General features: G+C 33.5%; 1 protein-coding gene across 1 annotated transcript in view; it reads right to left on the reverse strand.

Annotated features, from left to right (window-relative positions):
- The window catches only part of LOC128181348 (protein phosphatase inhibitor 2-like), a 43,435-nt gene that overhangs the window by 21,932 nt on the left and 587 nt on the right, over positions 1-20,916 (reverse strand). The window contains exon 2 of the mRNA XM_052849717.1: positions 17,785-18,006. Within this exon, the coding sequence (XP_052705677.1) occupies positions 17,785-18,006 (222 nt within the window). The remainder of the gene's footprint in view (positions 1-17,784; positions 18,007-20,916) is intronic.

Here is a 20,916-nt window from a genome sequence, read left to right on the forward strand (position 1 = left end):
TTGATTTCCTTTCAGTTTCCTTTTTGTTTATCCTCAAGTTGCCCTCATCTTTTGTTTTCCTGCTGGCCCCTCCATCCATAGAGGTTTCCAGCTGCGCCTGACCTGCTGGTCCAGACACGTGCACGGTGTCCGGTCCAGGTGCCCTCGGTGGAGCACAAACCCTTTCTAGGGAGTCAGGGGACGGTGCCTTGTCCTGTTCATGGACAAACAGACTTCCCCGAGGAGATGGCAACCTCGGGGCAGGTGAATGCATTTTCACTCGAGGCGAGGCCTGCACCCTGGCCAGGGGTTTTTCCTCTTTAGGTGGAAACCCCATAGAACCAAGCCCCAGAAAATTACTGGGAGAAGCTGAAACAGCTTCCTCCTCTGCCCCGCAAGGAACAGAGGAATCAGTCATAGGCTGGTCAACTGGGACATCTTTAGTTTCAGGTTTTCGTCTCTGCTGCCTCTTTCTATTTCTGTCTTTCTCTCGTTTAGATCTATTGTCGACAGCTCTTTTTCTCTTTGGCATCTGAAAAACCATCCATAAACTTTATTGACTGATTTCGTGTCTGAGCACGATTTTTTGAGATTATTAAGCTCACTAAGTTGAGGCATCACCTTTATGAGACCACCTTGATCATAATACATGTACATGAAAATCGTTGTTATATGGTTTAACACATTATCATATAATATCAATAAAATATCAATTAATACTCTACCAAGTAATAAAATATTTTATCGTATGATACTAAAATAACTATATAATAGTGTCATTTGATAAAACATTTACATGTTATACTGTATAATACCGAGACACGATATGATATTGTATTACATGATATGAAATTATCTGTGAGCCAATGCTCACTAGTAATACCTCCGCTCTAATATGAATATGCAAAATAAGCAAAGTCGACTTTTAACAGAAAGTTGGCATTCGATTAGTACCAAAAAAAATCCCACGATATGAAATGTCTAATCAAATAGTGTGGTGAAATTTTAAGCATCTGCGATAAATAGTTGCTGAGAAATCTTTTACGAAAATTTAGGCTAAGAATAAACAAAGTTGTCATTTTCCAGGATTTTGACGTTCCATTGGTACAAAAATATATCCCACGATATGACATGCCTAATCAAATAGTGTGTTAAAATTTCAAGCATGTGCAATAAGTAGTTGCTAAGAAATTTTTGATGAAAATTTGTTTAAAATTTAGGCCAAGAATAAACTAAGTGGTCATTTCACAGGAAGACGACGTCCGATTGGTACAAAAAATATATCCAACGATATGACATGCCTAATCAAATCATCTGAGAAATCTTTGACGAAAATTTGTTTGAAAATTTAGGTTTGAGTAATCAGTCGTCATTTAACAGGAAGTTGACGTATGATTAGTACAAAAATATATCCCATTATATGCTATGCTTATCAAATAGTGTGTTGAAATTTCAAGCATCTGCAATAAGTAGTTGCTGAGAAATCTTTGACGAAAATTTGTTTGAATATGTAGGCTAAGAATAAACAAAGTCGTCATTTAACAGGAAGTTGACGCCCGATTGGTACAAAAATATATACCACGATTTGTCACGATACGATATGCCTATAAAATAATGTGTTGAAATTTCAAGCATCGCAATGAATAGTTGCCAAGAAAAATGTGACAGAAATTTTAGTTACGGACAGATAGAAGGACAGACACACAAGAGTAAAATAGTACACACTCTTCTCCTTTGGAGTGGGGGTATAATAAAATGATATTTCATCACATATCATATATTTTATCGTATGATACAATATTGCAATATACGAGATGATAATGTATCACATGTCATGTATCACATGATTTAATTTTTAAATATTCAAAATATTGCTTCATATATTTTGTATGATATGATTGTGTCATGATACAATATGATACACCATTGTATCATATCACTTGATACAAAATCATATGAAACATTGTTATACTCAGTAGTATATTCAAACTACTTATCTCTATATAAACAAATAGTCAATAATTGTGATATTAACTGATCCATAAATATTGAGTTGTCAATATTTCTTTTAACATTGATATGCTAGGAAAAATATCTAGGGCATATTCTCTCTTTCTCCTCGACTATTATTTTTCAGACTCCAGAATATGGTAACATCATAATTGGCAATTAGTCAAAGCATGCAATGCGACTGTATGCTTTCATAATAAACATCAGGATTTGGGAATTATTGTAAATTAAAAAAAAAATTAGGTAGAACATCTATAGCTATTCCTATAGGTGGCAGAAGATCAACAGTGACCATTTGATGCCAATGATATTTTAAAAATGATCTTTGTGTAAAAAATGAAATTTGGGAGTCCTGTCTTGAGCTGAGAAAATTATCAAACCATTCCTTTTTTATTGGTTTGTCTGTAAATATGACATAACAAATGTTGACTGTGATTTCAGGCAACAATGATGATATTAGCTATCTTGGGACAATTACATTCCCTTCTACTATGGGTTGGGCAATATTTTGTCAATGTTGCTAAAAAACAGTAAATATTTGTATAATATCATATTATAAGATACAACAATATCTAATTCATATTAAGGAAGAGCATAGCATATGACACAATATTATATGGCATTATACAAATCAAGAGGCCCACGGGCCATGTTGTTTACCTGAGCAATAACACCCAATCAATCGGAGTGGTTTTTTTAGAATTTGATAAACGTGATATTATGATGTTTATACATCCTTGGATTTACTATCATTTTTCTACTGTGTTGGATGTAGTGCGACCGTGGTCTACAACAGGATGCTGTCGTTATGCACTCTGTTTGAACAACATGTGTTCAATGTGTATGATATGGTAAGTAAAACAGCACACTACTGTCTGTGCAAAATATTGCATATACATTGGGAATACCATCTATTCTTTTTATTGATTGGAGCTTCCTATACACATCTTTACATTTAAATACATTGTGTTGTTCTATCATTTATAAGTCTACTGGAATGTATTCATCAGAGAAAATTTGACTGTAAATTTCTCTGGCAGTATATATACTACAGTGACAGTTGAAGAGCAATCGAAACTAATATGACCATCAAATGCTTTTGCGAAATCATGTCACGTTTAAGTAAAAAAGGTCCTGCACAATAAATTTGATATACATTCACATTATGGTAAATATTAAGCCCTTTTTGATGTTTTAATATTTGTGAAAAGATTTTTTTCTGAAATGTTTACCCCACTTGCAGTGTTTTGCACCCTACTTTTATCAAGGAAATCATGGTTTGATTAAAGTTTTAATTTGTACATCTTGTGCTTTCACACAAGTTTGAGATTATTCTTTATATCTTCTTATGTACCAGTAAAATTTTGACCTCCTTACCCCCCCCCCCCCCTTTCATTTTAAACCCTACCCCTGGGTATCATGTTTTTAATAAACTTGAATGTACACTATATGATGATAGTTTCCCACAAGTTACAGCTTTTCTGAATAATATGAATTTGAAAAGAAGATTTTTAAAATATTATAACTATATTTTCCTTTGTAAAAATTCAACCTCCCATTGCAGCCCCATTCTACAACTGGGGAACATAATTTGAACAAATCTGAATCTACGTTGCCTAAAAATACTTCTATATAAGTTACATCTTTTCTGATCAATTGGTTTTTGTGGAGAAGATTTTTACTTTATATTCCTTGTATGTAAAAATTAATTCCCCCATTGTGGCCCCACCCTACCATTAGGCACCATGGTTTGGATAATCTAAACAAGAGGCCCATGGGCCACATTGCTTACCTGAGGAACAATAGACGTTATAAAATCAGCTTTATGGAGTAATATACCCCAAAAAAATATGGACAATGCATGTAGTCTAACAGATCCTGTATATCAAAAATTCAATTTTTCCCCTGGATATTCTGTTTATCATTGATCCCTTTTGTTTACATATTGAGCATTACACTTATATTGCACCTCTTCTAAGAGATTTTTTAATGAAAATATTTTTCTCAATAAAATTTAACCGGTCCCAATTGTGCCCCTACCCTGCCCCCGGGGATCATAATTTGACCAAACTTGAATGTACCCTACCTGATGATACTTCACACAAGTTACAGTCCATTGTGGCCCCACCTTACACACAGGGATAATGATTTGAACAAACTTGAATTTACACTATCTGAGGATGCTTTCACACAAGTTTAAGCTTCTCTGCCTAATGGTTTTTGAGAAGTAAATTTTGAAAGTTTAACTCTTTATACTCCAATGTAAAACTTTGACCCCCCCCCCCCATTTTGGCCCCACCTTACCCCCGGGAACCATGATTTGAACAATTTGAATCTACACTATCTGAGGATGCTTCCACACAAGTTTCAGCTTTCCTGCCAAACGGTTTGAAAAAAATCACCAAATTTTCAATAAATCTTAATTATTTCCCCTTAAAATAGGGTGTGTCCCTTTATTTTACCAAACTTGAATCCCCTTTACCCAATGATGCTATGTGCCAAGTTTTGTTGAAATTAGCCAAGTGGTTCAGGAGAAGAAGTCGAAAATGTAAAAAGTTTACAGACAGACGGACAGACAGACACCGGACAAAATGTGATCAGCCTGGGGTCAATGAATTGAACAAACTTGAATCTACACAGTGATCCCAAAAGCATCCACAAAAGTTTCAGCTTTTCTGGCCAAATAGTTTTTGAGAAAATTTTGAAACATACCAACAAACTTTTAATAACTGTAATTCTAAATCATATCCCCTTTAAGAGGACGTGGCCTTTCATTTTAACAAACCTAAATCCCCTGACAGACAACAGACAAATCTTGATAAGAAAAGCTCATGAGTCTTTGCCTCAAGTGAGCTAAAAATATTATATTGCATCATACAATATTGTACAATATCATATCCAATGATACAATATTATATAATACAATATCATACATCTACTATATGATTCAATATCAATATGATTCAATATCGGAAGAATAAAAATAAATTGGGATCAAGATCTCTGTCTGAAACTATCTCTATTTACAGATTTACCATCGTCAGAACCCACAGGTTTTCTATCCGTTACACTGTTGAAAGCAGAGTAACGGATAGAAAACCCGTGGATTCCGACTATGCTGATTTACACACCCATAGTTATATTAACTGTTCAAGTCTGACCAGGTATGAACAAAGTTTATTTTGAAACCAGCCCTGATATGCTAACAAAAATTAGTTGTTATAATCAAGACCCTTTTCAAGAGGTAAACTCTTTATAAAAGATCTCAGGTAAATATCTTAAATGATCTTGGATGGAAAATCAGATCGACAGATGGACAGACTGTTCACAATAGAGCATCTACAGAATTGGGCCCTATTTATTTTCTTAAAACAGTTTGTCTATTTGCATAGTGCATTAGGTTGTAGTTTTAGATCTGTGATCAGGACAACAAGATAGACAATCAATGTAACATTATTAAAAATTTGTGATATCATTGTGCCGGTATAACTAAAATTTTTACATTGATTTGGTTACATTTAAATCTAACAAGCATTATTTCCTACGGAAACTAATAGTTACTTCATAGCTCTATAGAAACAGCCAGTCTGATATCTACACGCCTCGTTTATCGATTGGTCGAAATCTTCAGTGGTTGAAACTGACAAGAAAGTGACAGGACTGAAATTGACATGTCCTGTTTATCGATTGGTCGAAACCTACAGCAACCTAAGTAATATCATGGACTGCACGAAATAATCATGATGATGTCAGACTCAAAGTCTCACAGGACACAATCTGGCTGTTTCTTTTCACTAACGTACTTATGGACATTAACAGTAATTTAGTGAATTTTACTTACTTTTCGTAATCAATTTATTAATTAAAGAAAGGTGTTAATATAAACAATAAAATGCTTTCTTTGGTGATTCATGCGGGTTTTAAAAGTAGAGATTATTGCAGAAAAAATTTACAGTACCCGCTATAGCGGGTTGTGTATTTTTTTTTTGCAATGTCGCTATCTTCAAATCACGAATGAATCACCAAAGAAAGCATTTTATTGCCTAATTAATGAATATAATAAAATTTGAAACATCAGCAGACAGGCAGCGTCTTTTTCCATCTCCCTAGAAAATTAGAGGGGGTGGGGGGGGGGGGGGGGCAAGAAGTAACTCCAAGGTATTTCAATTTTCTATATGTAAATTCTATAAAATGTAAATTCTATGAAATGTAGATCTGAAAGAAAAACTGTTGGGAAGGGGAGATGGCTTTTGTCTAATGTTATTTTATAGTCAGCTTTGACTTTGTAAATTAATAGGGTTTTACTATAATAACATGCAATGCAACAATCTATGATTGTAGTAAGTGCTTAAGATTTTTTTTTTTAAATGTAGAATATTTCACCCCAAACTTTTTAACACACAAACTAACATAAACACTTAGCAACACTATATCCCCTCTGCAACAAGTTGTAAGATCAGATAATATATTTTAACATGACAAAATTCTAAAATCAAAAGGGCAGGAATTCTCAAAAAATAATAGAATTTGGATTCCCTGGTAATATGTACATTTAAAAATTTGTGTCCTAAATACTTACAAAATTAAATTACATCCAATGGTTTAAGGTTTAATATCCCTCTGCTATTAAATTTACCTCACATTGATTTTCAAAAAGATTCAAATGAAACAATCTTGAAATGATGAAACGCTGCTATCTAAATTTTTAAAAATTGAAAGTAATCTTCATCATGATATGAGGGAAATAAGACATCGTGGAGAGAAAAAGCCAAAATTTTCCTAAAATTACAAATATGAAGTGTATATAAAAATACTATATAGTTTTATATACATTGATAAATCATATTAATAAACATAGTGAAGTGATGATTTTGAGTTCAGAATAGCATTTTGTAAAATAGGTTTGTAACAAAAAAAATGCTTCGATCAACAAGAGTTATCTTTCTTTATCCTAAAATATTGAAAGTTTTATATACAGTAGATGATAAATTGCCACACTTTTTGAATTTCAGAAAAGTTTTCGTTTGACTAAGATAATAGTAAATTACATCCATAGGTTTAGAAAATGCTTAAAATTTAAAACAAAGCATTTATCTTAATATATAGAACATATGATTTTTTTAACAAATATCATGCCGAGCTTGAAAAATATGAATTATATGTATTAATTAATATTTCTTTCCTCTATCTTTTAAATGCCAAATTAAAAAATTTAATACGACAGGCTTTGAGATAAAGAATTATCCCCTCTTTTTGTATGATGGCCTTGCAACTTTCACTAGCAACTAATACTAAAACTTCGTTCTCTGACACAATAATTTTATAAAAAAATGTATTCATTCTATTTAAACAAGCATTCTGAGAGTATTGCATAAGCAATACACGTCCCCTACCGGTTTGTATTATTCTATGAAAGCTTCCAAGCACACAACTATTTCAGAGCTATTGTAAACGAGATGTCATGCTTTAATCAGAGATAAAAGAACAGAGGAAATTAAAACTATATAGTTGATACAGAAATTAAATAGGAAATAGGTAAAATAATACTCTTTATTTCATCTCCTGTAATTTTGCCAAGTCTATTCTGTATTCGGTGGTAAAAATTTGTGAAAACAATGCACTGTTATGCACAATATCATTTCTTACCGTCTTCTGTACCCCGAATCAAACCAAACAGTTAAACAGCCCAACCCGACAACGAACCCGATTGTAATAATAATAAAAAAAAACCCTGCCGATTAAACTTACAACACAATGCTTGACACTATTTTATAGAATTCATTTGTTTGTCAGAAATGATAAAAGGAATGGTACAGGAAGGGAATGGTACAAGTAACGCACAGTATACTGACTACATACTGACCTCGTTTATTCAGTTACACACCGAACCTGATAACAAACCCGAACATTAAAAAATTGGAATATAAAAAATTTAATTTTTTCGAAAATATGTCAATCAGACGCTACAAAAGTGTAAACTTGATCTGTAGTTTGACATTTTGAAGCTGTTCAGCAAGTTTCATATTATTCCTCAAATGCATAAAGAAAAAAAGTGTGGAAAACTGAAGTGGGACAGACAGACAGACGGACGGACAGACGGACGCAGAGGAAAGCTATAGTCCCCTCCGGTGAAACCGGTAGGGGACTAATAATACACTTAGATTCCTGGCTAGATGCCATTGGTTAAATAAAAATCAAAGGCCGGAACAACCACAAAGGCGTCGAGCTGACATTTTTTTCTTTTATATAGAATGATACCAATAATTTGAATTTCTGTACTAATAGTCATATCAAATGATATTAGACTTAGAATAGAAAAGTATATGAATTATGTTTTCTGCTGCTTTAAAAACAAAAATCAGTATATTTTCTTATAAAATAGGTAGTGGTGCTTTTTTAATACAATAACTCATCATAATTGCAAAACTCGAAGAAATTTCAAAGTTCAAATATAATTTGTTTCTTTCTGCTTCAAACAGTGTTTGAACAACTTTCACAGGTTCATAATTTGAATACATTAACAGTGTGTTCCGAATTATAATAATAAAACATACATTTATTTATTTCAATTCCCGTTTGAAACAAGATTTCCTATGGTATGGTTGTTTACAAACAAATCCACAACACGTGCTATCTAAAATGCTCGACCAAACCAACTGCATTATCGAGTTTACTTTTTGCAACTAAATTACTAAATACATTTATCGCTTACATTTATTTTGGAGACCGTGCCTGATAACAAATAAATTTACATCTAAAATGTTATTTCTATCAGGCACGGTCTCCAATTAAAATGTAAGCAATAAACTAAAATAATATTTAGTGAATCTTGACACTTAGGCCTGATTGTATTCATCCGCCATTTCTTGATTAAGCAAATTTATTCTTATGCAATAAGTTGTCAATCACCAGGGAGGCAAAGTTGGGTTTTTTGTACACAATTTAGTTGAATTAATGGGGAAAAAATCTTGTAATACGTTTAATACTTTAAGGAACTTATTTCTTATGCGCATTTTAAAGGCGGTGCAGAGCGTTAAATTTTGGACGATTGCCAATCCAGACGATCGCTACAAGGCTGCCGAGCATTAGCTCGACGCCTTAAAAAATTGACAGCCAATATTTTGTTTAAGCCTCCTCCCATCCAATACCCTGCCACTAGGGCTATGACTCTCTCAAAGATTTGAAAACTCAATCTATATTTTTGTATATATGCACTTAGATTGTCTGGTTGTAAAAAAGACTTCAAAAGAATTACTATATTAATTTATCAGAAGAAGACCAATAAAGAAACAAATCTATAACATGACTGATGTACAAGAAGTCTTGAGTTCAGGACCATCGATATTGCAGATCTGGTTTCCATGTTTATTCTACATGCAACTACATATGTACTCAGTTTGCCTGCTAGATCATGTATATGCTAATTAGAAGAAAATGTTTAAAAACAATGAAGGTATATATCACCAAAATGAACAAACCTAAACATGTGAAAAACCATTATTTCCATACAAAATATTAACATATAACTGTATCAATTAACTTAGAGTATAATGTTTGACTTATTATCATGATTATTGTCCTAAAATGTTCTACTGTGCACAATAACATAAACAAAGGACTGTTGTTCATGTAATGGGTCATTGGGACCAATAACTTGTCCCTTGTTTTTTTTTTTTAATTAAAGATGCAGATCTATCAATTCGATGCATAAGGATATTGTTAATTTCCATTTACAACACATGCAACATTACGATTTTGGTAAGTTAAAAAGCATTAGCATGCGTTGTTTTAGTCTATGATCAGATGTAGACTCTTGGTGGCAGGGGAGAGTGTCAGTCGCACCAACAATCTGATAAAAAAATTTACATTTGACGACAACTGAGGTTTGAATTAATGGTTATTTGTGTAGTATTTACAAATTGCTACAATATTTATCTGCTTAGCACAACAAATGTTCCTTCATGGCTCAAAGAAGTATTAAGGCCTTGAGTGCGAAAAAGAATTTTGTACAGAAATTGTCTCTTCAGTTTTGTATACTATTATTTTTTTACAATATATATAATACTATACGAGTTGGTTTTTTTAATACAAGATGTCATGTGTATGAGATAATTTGCAGGGGTGTGCAATTACAAAATTTGGCCACTAGTCCAGGGGCTAGTGGGAGTACCAAAGTTACTAGCCCAAGATTCAAAGTTACTAGCCAGACTATTTCGGACATGTCGACATTTCATTTTATTAAAAAAAAACCCTGTATGACACTAGTTAGTATATAATTATTAATATACGAAATATTTATTACTTGCATGTTTTCTGCGGTAGACTAGTTCAAAAATATTCAACTTCATTGATCTCTCACATTTTAGTTACAAAATTGGTTTGGGTACTGTTTATATAATAAAACCCAAACATAACATTGTGAATGTGAACAGACTCTATAAAATCACTGCAACTATCTATGTGTGCATGCATTTTATCCTGTTTAATTTCCATTTACAAAATACAACTATGCAATTAATTACGTAATGGTAAATTTTAATTAAAAATAATGGAAAATGCACAAATAATAATATGCAAAATACGAATTTTTTTTAATTCACCAAGCAGGTCACTTTAAAATGTGTTCATGAGAATAGTTAGTGCAGAAATTTATAATATCTCTGTAATGCATCTCTCTCTCTCTCTCTCTCTCTCTCTCTCTGTAAAAAAAATTATATTCAAAAAAGCCAATGAATACATATTACAGAAAAAGGAATCATTTTACAGTGATGTCACTTGAAACAGCCGCACAGGTAACTGCGGAAGCTATGTGCAGTGAGGCGTGACTATCTCGTCTAGCCACTGGTCAGGTCAACACTGTCGGTAAAACTTCAAAGTGTGAAACTTACAGCCGAGTGTTTTTTCTCAGAAGAATGTAGCAATAGAAAAAATGCTTAAGAAATTTTTAGGCTATCATGACTTAAAAGGAGCAGATATTATGCCTCTGTGATAGCAATGACGATACACTTTTCCTACTAGGACACTGCAAATTTACCGGCATATTTTGCCAACTCTGGTTATGATTTACTAGCCCGACGGGCTACCACAGTTAATGTTTTTGCTAGCCCGACCTGTAAAATCGATAGCCCCGGGCGTCGGGCGATGGTAATTGCACACCCCTGATTTGTGTACATCTTGTCATCACAGCAACCTACTTTTAGCTAGATACCCAGCAAAACATAGATCACTTACAAAATTTCCTATTTTATAAAAATATAGTATTACTATTCTCTTTTGAGAAGTGGACAGGCACAACCTACATGTACATCCAATATATGCCTGTCCACTTCTCAAAAGAGTACATGTACCTGGCATGCGATCTGAGTTCTCGTCAGTCCTTTGTCCTGACACTTTTATCAAAATATAAATAAATCATCTTTACAAAAAATTATGTAAAAATGCATAATCAAGAAATGGTAATGGCGTGAAATGGTCCCACGCAGGGATGTATATAATATATACCTCTCAATAGCCCTTTAAATTTTCAATTATCTCTTAGGCCTAATATACAAAAACTTAAATTTAAATGAATATATCTCCTTCCTGAATAAATATTATGCAATGTTTTCAGGCCTCTGTATTTCTACTAATAAGATGTTGAATGTTGCAAGAGTATGTACCAATCCTCTCAAAAAATATACACTGGTCTGTAAATTGCTCACTCATACCACATATATAGAAGTACAGGTTGATACTAGTATTGTGAGACCTGTGGATTGCCATTTTCATAAACAATATTACTACAACAGTACTACTGTAAAACAATGTGTTCAATTCTGCATTTGTAGTTATTCAAATAATATATCGAAAAATTCTACCCCTACTATATATAAATATTTATATATAGTAGGGGTAGAATTTTTAGATATATACAAAATATACGTATTTAGCGACTGATTGGTAAACAATCAGGTGCCTGTGATTCACCACGTTTACTTGTTAGGCCTAATAAACTTACATTGGACACTGCAATGCACTGATCAAATAATTGACGTGTATAAATAGTCAATGCTAGCAGCTATATATTTCTTCCAGATATCTTGTCTACTGTCTAATTTCAACGATGTCCCAAGGAAGAGATTGGATCTGCGTAGTTTCTCTCAACCGACGCCAACTTTTCTAAGTTTAGATCATGACATCATCATTTTTAAATAACCCGTACGAAAAATGTAATGCATTAAATTACCCTGTACAATAAGTATTTCGTTTCGTATAGCTAGCTGCTGCGCTTTTATAAAAGTTGGACCAAGCAGCTTTAATTAAAGAGATACTAGCGGCTAGCCTACAGCTAATTTTCCTCATCTTGGTTATTTCGTTTTATAAACACAGTTTGATAAAAGATTAGAAGTTTTGTATCATACACTGTCACTCACTAGAAGTTGGAATCATTTTACTGCAATAACAGAGTTAGCTTTTTAAAAAGTCAGCCAGTTTTTAAAAGTCAGCCAGCGGAATATTAATTCTAGGTCAAAAGTGAATACACAATCTATTAAAATACAAGATAAATAGTTTCCAGAACAATGATAATATGAGGGTGTACAATTAGTTTGCATCCTTATTCTTATGGTTGTACATGTAGGCGAGAAGATAATTAAGCGTGTGCAGGGTTGTCTCTAAAAATTGAAGTAGAAGGAGGAAATTAAAAAGTAAAAGGGGTCGGGGGGAGGGGGGGGGTGTCTAGCTTATGGCTAAATTGTGTTTGAAATGCAATAATAGCCTGGTAATTACGTCATTTTAGGCGGGGGAATCCCCCCCCCCGGGGTCTTAGAGACAACCCTGCGTGTGGCAGTGTACATACAGTATCTGACTGCACGCCTGAAAAAGTTGTAGCTCTACCAGGGCCCGACACAAAACACCGCCAATACATTTTTTCTCCAATCTCACTGAGAGAGTCGGGAAGATATTCTCAGACCCCGGACCGTGGCTGTATACGATACCCATTGACAATATATCGATGCGCAGTTTGGCCTAGAGAGTGACCAATTTCATAACTTCTTCGAATTTCTCTAAGAAGGTCTGTCTAATTCCTTCCCAGAATTCCAATTTACGCAAGTGCAAAATTTAAAGTTTCATCCCAACTAAATTATTCCGCCCACGGACTGCATGACTAATAATTAAGCTCGCGTATTGAAACGATATCGACTCGAACGTAACAGTTAATTGTGAATGGATATTAGAGTTAATTTTATAGAAATAAAAAGGCATTGAAATAATTCATGAACATGATCATACACTAGTGTCTTAATTAATGTTAACAGGAACGGATCAAGAAATTTTTCCCGGGGGAGGGGGATACGATGATTATTTGAGTTTGCCGGGGACGGGGGGGGGGGGGGGGTTATCATGGGGCATATTTTTGTTAATTCTACAATGTAAATTTAAACAATTTTGTTTCAATTCTGCAGGGGAGGGGTCTGTACCCACCTCCGTCCCGACATTGTACATGCCCTCCTTAATTCTCTCTAGATCCGCGCATGGTTAAAAAAAATTTGCCGTAAGTTTTTGCCAAGTTTATACTATTTCCGTTGGAAACAGGAGCCCTTACCTATAGAGGGGCAAAGGGGAGGGATAAGAGAATTCAAATTTATTTAATTCACCTATAAAAGTGATAATCAAAGACATTGGATGTTTTAAGCAAGCATATGTACTCCAACCAGGTGCTGTACTTTACAGAGCATATTCGAAATTCATTACACGATTACAGGTGATTGGGAACGGGAACCACACCCCCCCCCCCCTTCCAATATTGATCGCCCCCACATTCCCGAGTTCAAAGTATATATTTTTTATACATAGCTTAATTCGCATCAATTTCATTTAGTGTACATATACATGTATATAATGCATCAACATATAATTTAAAATTTGAATGATGATTTTTTTAAGGTCTGAATCTAAACAAAGTCGTTTAAAATTCAGGTGTTTGGTAAAAAACATCCTCGGAAACCCACGGTCGGTCTCGCTTCTCCAAAAGAAGAGAAGCGAGACTGACTGTGGGTTTCCGACGATGGGTAAAAAAATAATCACTGGTTCCTTCCATTCATTCCGTTTTAGCGGAAATCGGTAAGTATTATACCGCATACATGTAACATTGTAAAACTTAAATTGTCTTATCTTGAATGCTTATTAAATATTATTTTCAACTCAATTTACTTTTTACAAACTGCTTTATTCATCCATTTACTCTCTCTCTCTCTCTCTCTCTCTCTCTCTCTCTCTCTCTCTCTCTCTCTCTCTCTCTCTGACTTCTAATATTTTGTTATAGCCAAATTAAATCTCAAAGATTACATATATGCCTATATAAGATAGGATAGATCAGGCTATGGATGTCGACTGCATCTGTTGAACTGTGTATTGCGAATGAATTAAATTCTCAGCAGCGAAATGTCAGAAATAGATACAGGTCAATGTATTTATATTTACTCTCGTACGATTGGAAAGCGGTGTATGATATTCATTGATGACAGTTTTGCGTTTCGTTTTATTTTACACACTATCATTTAAATCAGTGACACTTCCATCGTCTCGAGCCACGGGTTTTGTGTCCATTCTATTTCCACAAATTTGTGTAAATAGAATGGACACAAAACCCGTGGCTTAAGGCGACGTGATAAATCAAAAGTTATATACGTCTTTAGCCAATATAATTTAAAATAAAACCAATGAACATTCACATGTGTGATAACGTATAAACAAGAGGAGACTGTGTCTTAGATTTAGACTACTGCGGATCGCTTGTCCTCCTCGGCCTTGTGCTAGGGATGTGTTATGCAACTCTATGCCCGACAGGGTTGGTTTAAAATGCTTGCATTCTAATAACTGATTTTTATTTTCGTACATTAAAACAATTTTATAACACCGAAAAGAACACAAACAATACCCTTTTCAATAATAGTCATGCATATACTATCTACCGTTTTTGAATTACGTAGATAGAACAACATATATAGCTTCGTAGGTTTCATCTTTCATTTTATTTACACTTTTAAATTAATTAATATACCGTTAAAATAGGAAATCTTTGTGTTTGCAGCTCAATAGATAAACACATGTATGCGTTACATCAAGACGCAAATCTTGTGTAATGCATAACAGCAGACCGCTAGCTAGTCCAGCCGCGATCGATTTCCTCGGCCGCGGGCGAAGGTAGTACACATACTGAGCTCGGAATCCAGCTAGATGTAGTATGGTGACTCACATGCATTACATAGAAGTAAATAATTTCCTTTAGCCACAATGTGTTTCACCAGAAAAGAATTACAATGCTTCTACATACAGTATATCTCTTTCTTGTATGTAAGCTGGTACATTGTCTATGGTAGTTTTATGTATGTCAGTTATACGCACAGACATCGTTTACGTTCCAAATGAAAACAGATACATGGTAACAAGTCTAGCTTTTTACACTCATATTTCGCAATACCCGAACAAAATATTATTGTAATGATATTAATAAGATCATGATGAACAACTTTTCCAGCGACAGCCATATTGAAATCTTCACCGATTTTGAGTTATAAAGCGATAACTTTCAAGAACTCTAGGTCCCTAATTTGAAGGACCAGCCCCTTTTTCTTGATGTCAAATGAAAGATCTTTTAAACATAAATCTTTTTTGTTCTACATGTCTTAACAAAATATTTCCGGGAAAAAAGAAAAACTAAGAAAACAATGCAAAATCACAACGCTTTTTTTATCTCATTTTTGGAGCCCTACCGAGCTCCGGCGCTTTTTGCGATGAAAAATTATAAATGCCCTATTACATATCTACATTCCTTTGTCTATCATTCCTGAAATTTTTAACTCAATATCTTTTATAGATTATGAGAACCTTCGTGGACAAGCCGACCCTCTAAAAATCGTTAAATTGTTAATATCTCAAAACCGGAAGTGACGTCACTATAAAAAAAAATTTGCAATAAGGTTCAGAGCACTATCTATCGGATCTGAAAGTTTCATGTAAATCGGCCGTGAAGTTTTTGAGAAATCGCGTACACAAAATACGTAAGAAAAAAAATAATAGGGAAAAAGAAACCGAACGAAAACAATAAGGTCTTCCGCTGGAAACGGAAGACCTTAATAATAATAATAGAGGAAAAGAAACAAAGCAATAACAATAAGGTCTTCCATTGAAACGGAAGACCTTAAAAAGTTTATTTCAAGCAAAGTGTTGATAGACAATCACACACGTCCTTTCTCTGAGATATTAGCCGATATATTCCGCGATTGATTGCATCTCCCTGACGACTGTTCACAACAGAGAGCAATTACTACACTCTAGCTGTCACTCTTTGGCAAAACACATGGAGGAAATAAAGCCAAAGATGGGCTTTTAGTCTACATCCTCAGCATCCCCTTCTCCCATTGATCAAATAAATGCAACCTTAGCTAATAAATCAAAAGGCTTAGGACCTTCGATGGTAAAATAAAGAAATCTGGCCATTGCCTGATTTATTTGACTACAAGGATAATGGCAGTATCTATTTCATAGATCAAGCATACAGGATAAATGGTAATAATGGTGCACTTTTTAGTGAACAACCTGTAATTCAGCCATCTGATGAGACCCTGCATCATAACTGCTTTACTCTCAGATAAATACAAGCTTAAGATTGTATTACATGTACCAGTAGGCATATACCAGTAATAAGAACTAGCTGTGTCATCATGAATTATCATGTTTTCCTCCTCCATTCTACACCTGGTTCAGTGGCTAACTGAACTGATACTAGTGACTGACTATCTAATGGTACAATCACTGAGTATTTTCCCCTTCATTTCTTAGGGAAACCATGCTATTACTAGTCAATGTACTTGCAAATGGGAAAAAATTACCATTCATAATCCACTGATATATGGGTCAGCAAGCAAACACAGCCTCCTTCATATCCCATAGGAATTACCACTTAAGAAACATTCTTTGTTTTATTTTAGGTGCAAAAAATCTGAACCTTTTCCTAATCTTTAATTTCACTAAAATTCATCATCATGCCGAATTGAAGGTATATATAAAACATGAACTGACTTCACATTGCCTTTTGATTGACTATCACTTATATAGCAGTATTGATCACTTGGCAATGCCACAGGTCTGACCAGGTCCACTCCAGCCAATATAATACTTCTTCCATCATAACAATGGCTGTCAACATCCTTATCAAGTTTAATTACAAAGCTCGTCTAGTCATTATTACTGTATTGTGCATCAATGTTTAATTACCACTATGTTGTCATATGTGGCAATTATATAGATTTTTACACATTTACCGGTACATATATTTAGAAAATCATAATTTTCCTTTACTTCTGAAAAGTACATTTAGATTCATGCAGCTGTTGGCTTCAAGCTGTTGACTTTGACAAAAACTTAAGATGTCAAGACTACATGTATTACAATACCAGTACATCAACATGAAAAATACACTATGTTGTCATATGTGGCAATTATATAGATTTTTACACATTTACCGGTACATATATTTAGAAAATCATAATTTTCCTTTACTTCTGAAAAGTACATTTAGATTCATGCAGCTGTTGGCTTCAAGCTGTTGACTTTGACAAAAACTTAAGATGTCAAGACTACATGTATTACAATACCAGTACATCAACATGAAAAATACAACTGAAATATGAATTAATAATTTCTCTTTCTCAGTTACTACATGTATGATAATACAGGTAGTACATCAATACTACAATTGAAATATGAATGAAATTATCACAATTGGCAAGTATACATGTAAGTAATAGTTACCTGTTGGCAATGTCCTCAGGTAAGATATCCCCCATCCCTGACCCCCCGGCACTTTTATCTTCATCTTCATCTTCGTCATCATCTTCCACGTCTGAGGATTTGCTGTAGGGCGTAGGGGGCTCGTCAATTTTCATGTGACCATAGTCCTTGTCAGGTGGATGATGAGTTGCTAATATATTCATCTCATCCCACTTCATTTCTTTATCATGTTTATCCTTCTGCCTTTAAAACAATGATAAAAAATTACAAGTTTATGTTCAATTTTTATGCTCTATGTTATTTGAAATGACACACTACATTAATATGCCTATCAGTTAAAAATCAACTGAGGACCAGTATATATACATATAGGACTTCAGCAATTGATAAAATACAAAGATTTACATCCCTGTCCAAGGGAGATAATTATACTGACTTTCATCTAAAAGGGCTGCTACACAGAATTGATATATACAGAACATTAATAACAGTATATGGAGTATTTTTATTCAATGTAAACAAAATTGGAAAGAATTTTAAATAAAAATTATTCTTATCATAATTCAAAACATGTACATATTAAAAGGGTATGTGATTTTTAAGATGTATTGCAAGGAAAAGCTTTTTGACATAGAATCACTAAAACTCACCAACTTCTAGGATGAAAAACTGCTCTAAATATGGCTTACAAAAACACAGTCCACCCTACGTCCACATTATATGTACACAAAAAATTGATACGTAAGTCATCAAATAATCAAAGGATGTAACAGTATTGCTATTGTTTTATTTTTATGTTAAAACTTTCTTCATGAATGAATAAATGTTAGAATGAGACCTGGGAAGTTGCAAAGCAACAACTGTCATCTTCAAGATGATGACTGACAAGCAGAACCAAGACTTAATATCCTCTCTAATAACCAGGGAACACAAGAAGGAATTAACAGCATTCACTTGGGTGTTGAGAATGACAGTGAGATAATGAGTTGCTACTACCAGCTTAACTTGCATTCTTCAGAAAAGAATTTCAAAACAATTAAATGAAAATTCCTATTGGTGTGCCAAGTTATTTATCTAGAAAAAAGGAATAAAAACACATCCATTGGTATGCTCAAAAGCTTATCATAAAAACACCCACATAAGGATCATGAATAGGATGTTGTTGCTATACGTGTAATGTCCATAATGCCCATATGCTTCCTCAAGCTAAAATACAATGTATTACCTATACATGTATTGAAAAATATTGAAAAATCATTTGCAAATGCATATACAAAAAATTCAGAGTAAAATATATGTAAAAAAACATATTTGATCCACTTTTGGATAACTTGTGCCTCTATATTTAGTTTGCATTCAGAGTCTGAATTACAATTGACATTCTAGTATGGTGAATTTCAATCATCTTTGTACTTTTATTCATCATGGTACCCATTTTGAGATGGCTTTTCTTTTCTTGTTAAAATCCTATTGATCCAAGAAGCTACACTTCGATACAGTCTCCCAATTGTGTCAGACAATATGGCTCATGGGAATAAATACTCATATAGACATTCAGTTGTACACAATGGTTAAAAAAAACAGCTTTTTCTCTACACATAATTGTACAGTTTTCTGAGTGTGCATGGCACACATAGCCTTGCCTGGCTCTTCTGGTACAATAATAGTCAATATGACTAGATATGATATTGATGACCTTTACTTCTAGGCTAAATGGCTAGTTACAGCTCTCCGTTCAAGCAGCTCGGACTTGCTGAACAAACTCTGTCAATTATACAAGTCAATAAATCTTTCTCCTGCTAATTCAGTTTGTCAAGCAAGGGGAAAACCATCCCAGAAGTGTCAGCTTGATGAACAAGAACTAAAAAGATTTAATTTACTTCTAGAAGAATATAATGGAAAACATTTTTAAAGGTTTTTTTTCTAAAACCAATTCATAAGTAGTGATAAATCAAGTTATTGTAGTTATTTAAAATATGAAAAACAAGTTGGGAAAACAAAAATTATGGCATATGTATTGTTATTTTGTCAATTCTGTATACTTTAACCCAACAAACTTCAAGAAGCTTTATTATTTACCTGATCAGGGTGCATGGTTTAAAAAATACCTCTTTTCTTTATCTCACTTCACATACTGTTTATGACTTTAAAAACATAACAGTAACAGGTAAGATAGATAAGTCTCATATTTAGGTCATATTTCTAATCTTACTAACTTGTTACTCCGTAGTTTAAAAAAAAGGAATCACTTTAATTATATATGTAGCAAAACAGGAAATCACAATAATAAAATATGAATTCCTGTACAAGTAAATCCTATATAACTGAGTACATATATAAACCAACTCTGTTCCAAACAAGGAACCTCTCAATGACCATCATAATTATTGTTGTTGATCTTCTAGAATCGAGGTGATTCACAAAATTATCTATAATCTAAATCTAGCGATCTAGCATATGAGAAGAGGTATTAATTATCCAATAATATAAGCAGTATCAACTTTCTAGTTTCTATTATTACCATACTAATCTCCAGCACTCTAAATTGGTCTTATTCTAAAGTGATTTCAAATAAGTTGAAATAACTAAACAACCTAAAAACTGATGGGTGTGGCAAACCTTCTCCCAACCTCCCATAAAAGTTACCAACTGCTAAAAAACTTATTCTATATGGATCCCACTATCACATACTCCATGTACACAACTTTTGAATCATAAATAGCCTACATGTAATGTTAAATACACACAAAAGAACAACCAAAACCTTGGTTCAAAATAGCTCACTTTAAGAAGATGATACTGACAATTTATGAAAATAGAGTTGAAAGCAATCAAGACACTGCTTGAACAATTGTTTGGGTTAAACAAGATAAGAAATTTATTTAAGGTTGTATATGGGACATCAATTGATATTATGGTGGATTAAAGTTCAATATAAATAAAATACTTTCGCCGGTTTAGATTTTAATATTTTACCGGGAAATATGTTTTAAACTAAATAAAATTTTTTGGAAAGGAACTTATGACTTACGGGTCTGTAGTGAACCCTCTCACTTAGATGATAAATTTCGGAAAGAAACCATTTATTAAACTATGCTTAATTTTATTTGTTTATTTCGATAAATAATCAACATGGAGGTGTCTCATAGTACC

Source organism: Crassostrea angulata, chromosome 1 (genome assembly GCF_025612915.1).
Source record: "Crassostrea angulata isolate pt1a10 chromosome 1, ASM2561291v2, whole genome shotgun sequence".
Lineage (NCBI taxonomy): Eukaryota > Metazoa > Mollusca > Bivalvia > Ostreida > Ostreidae > Magallana > Magallana angulata.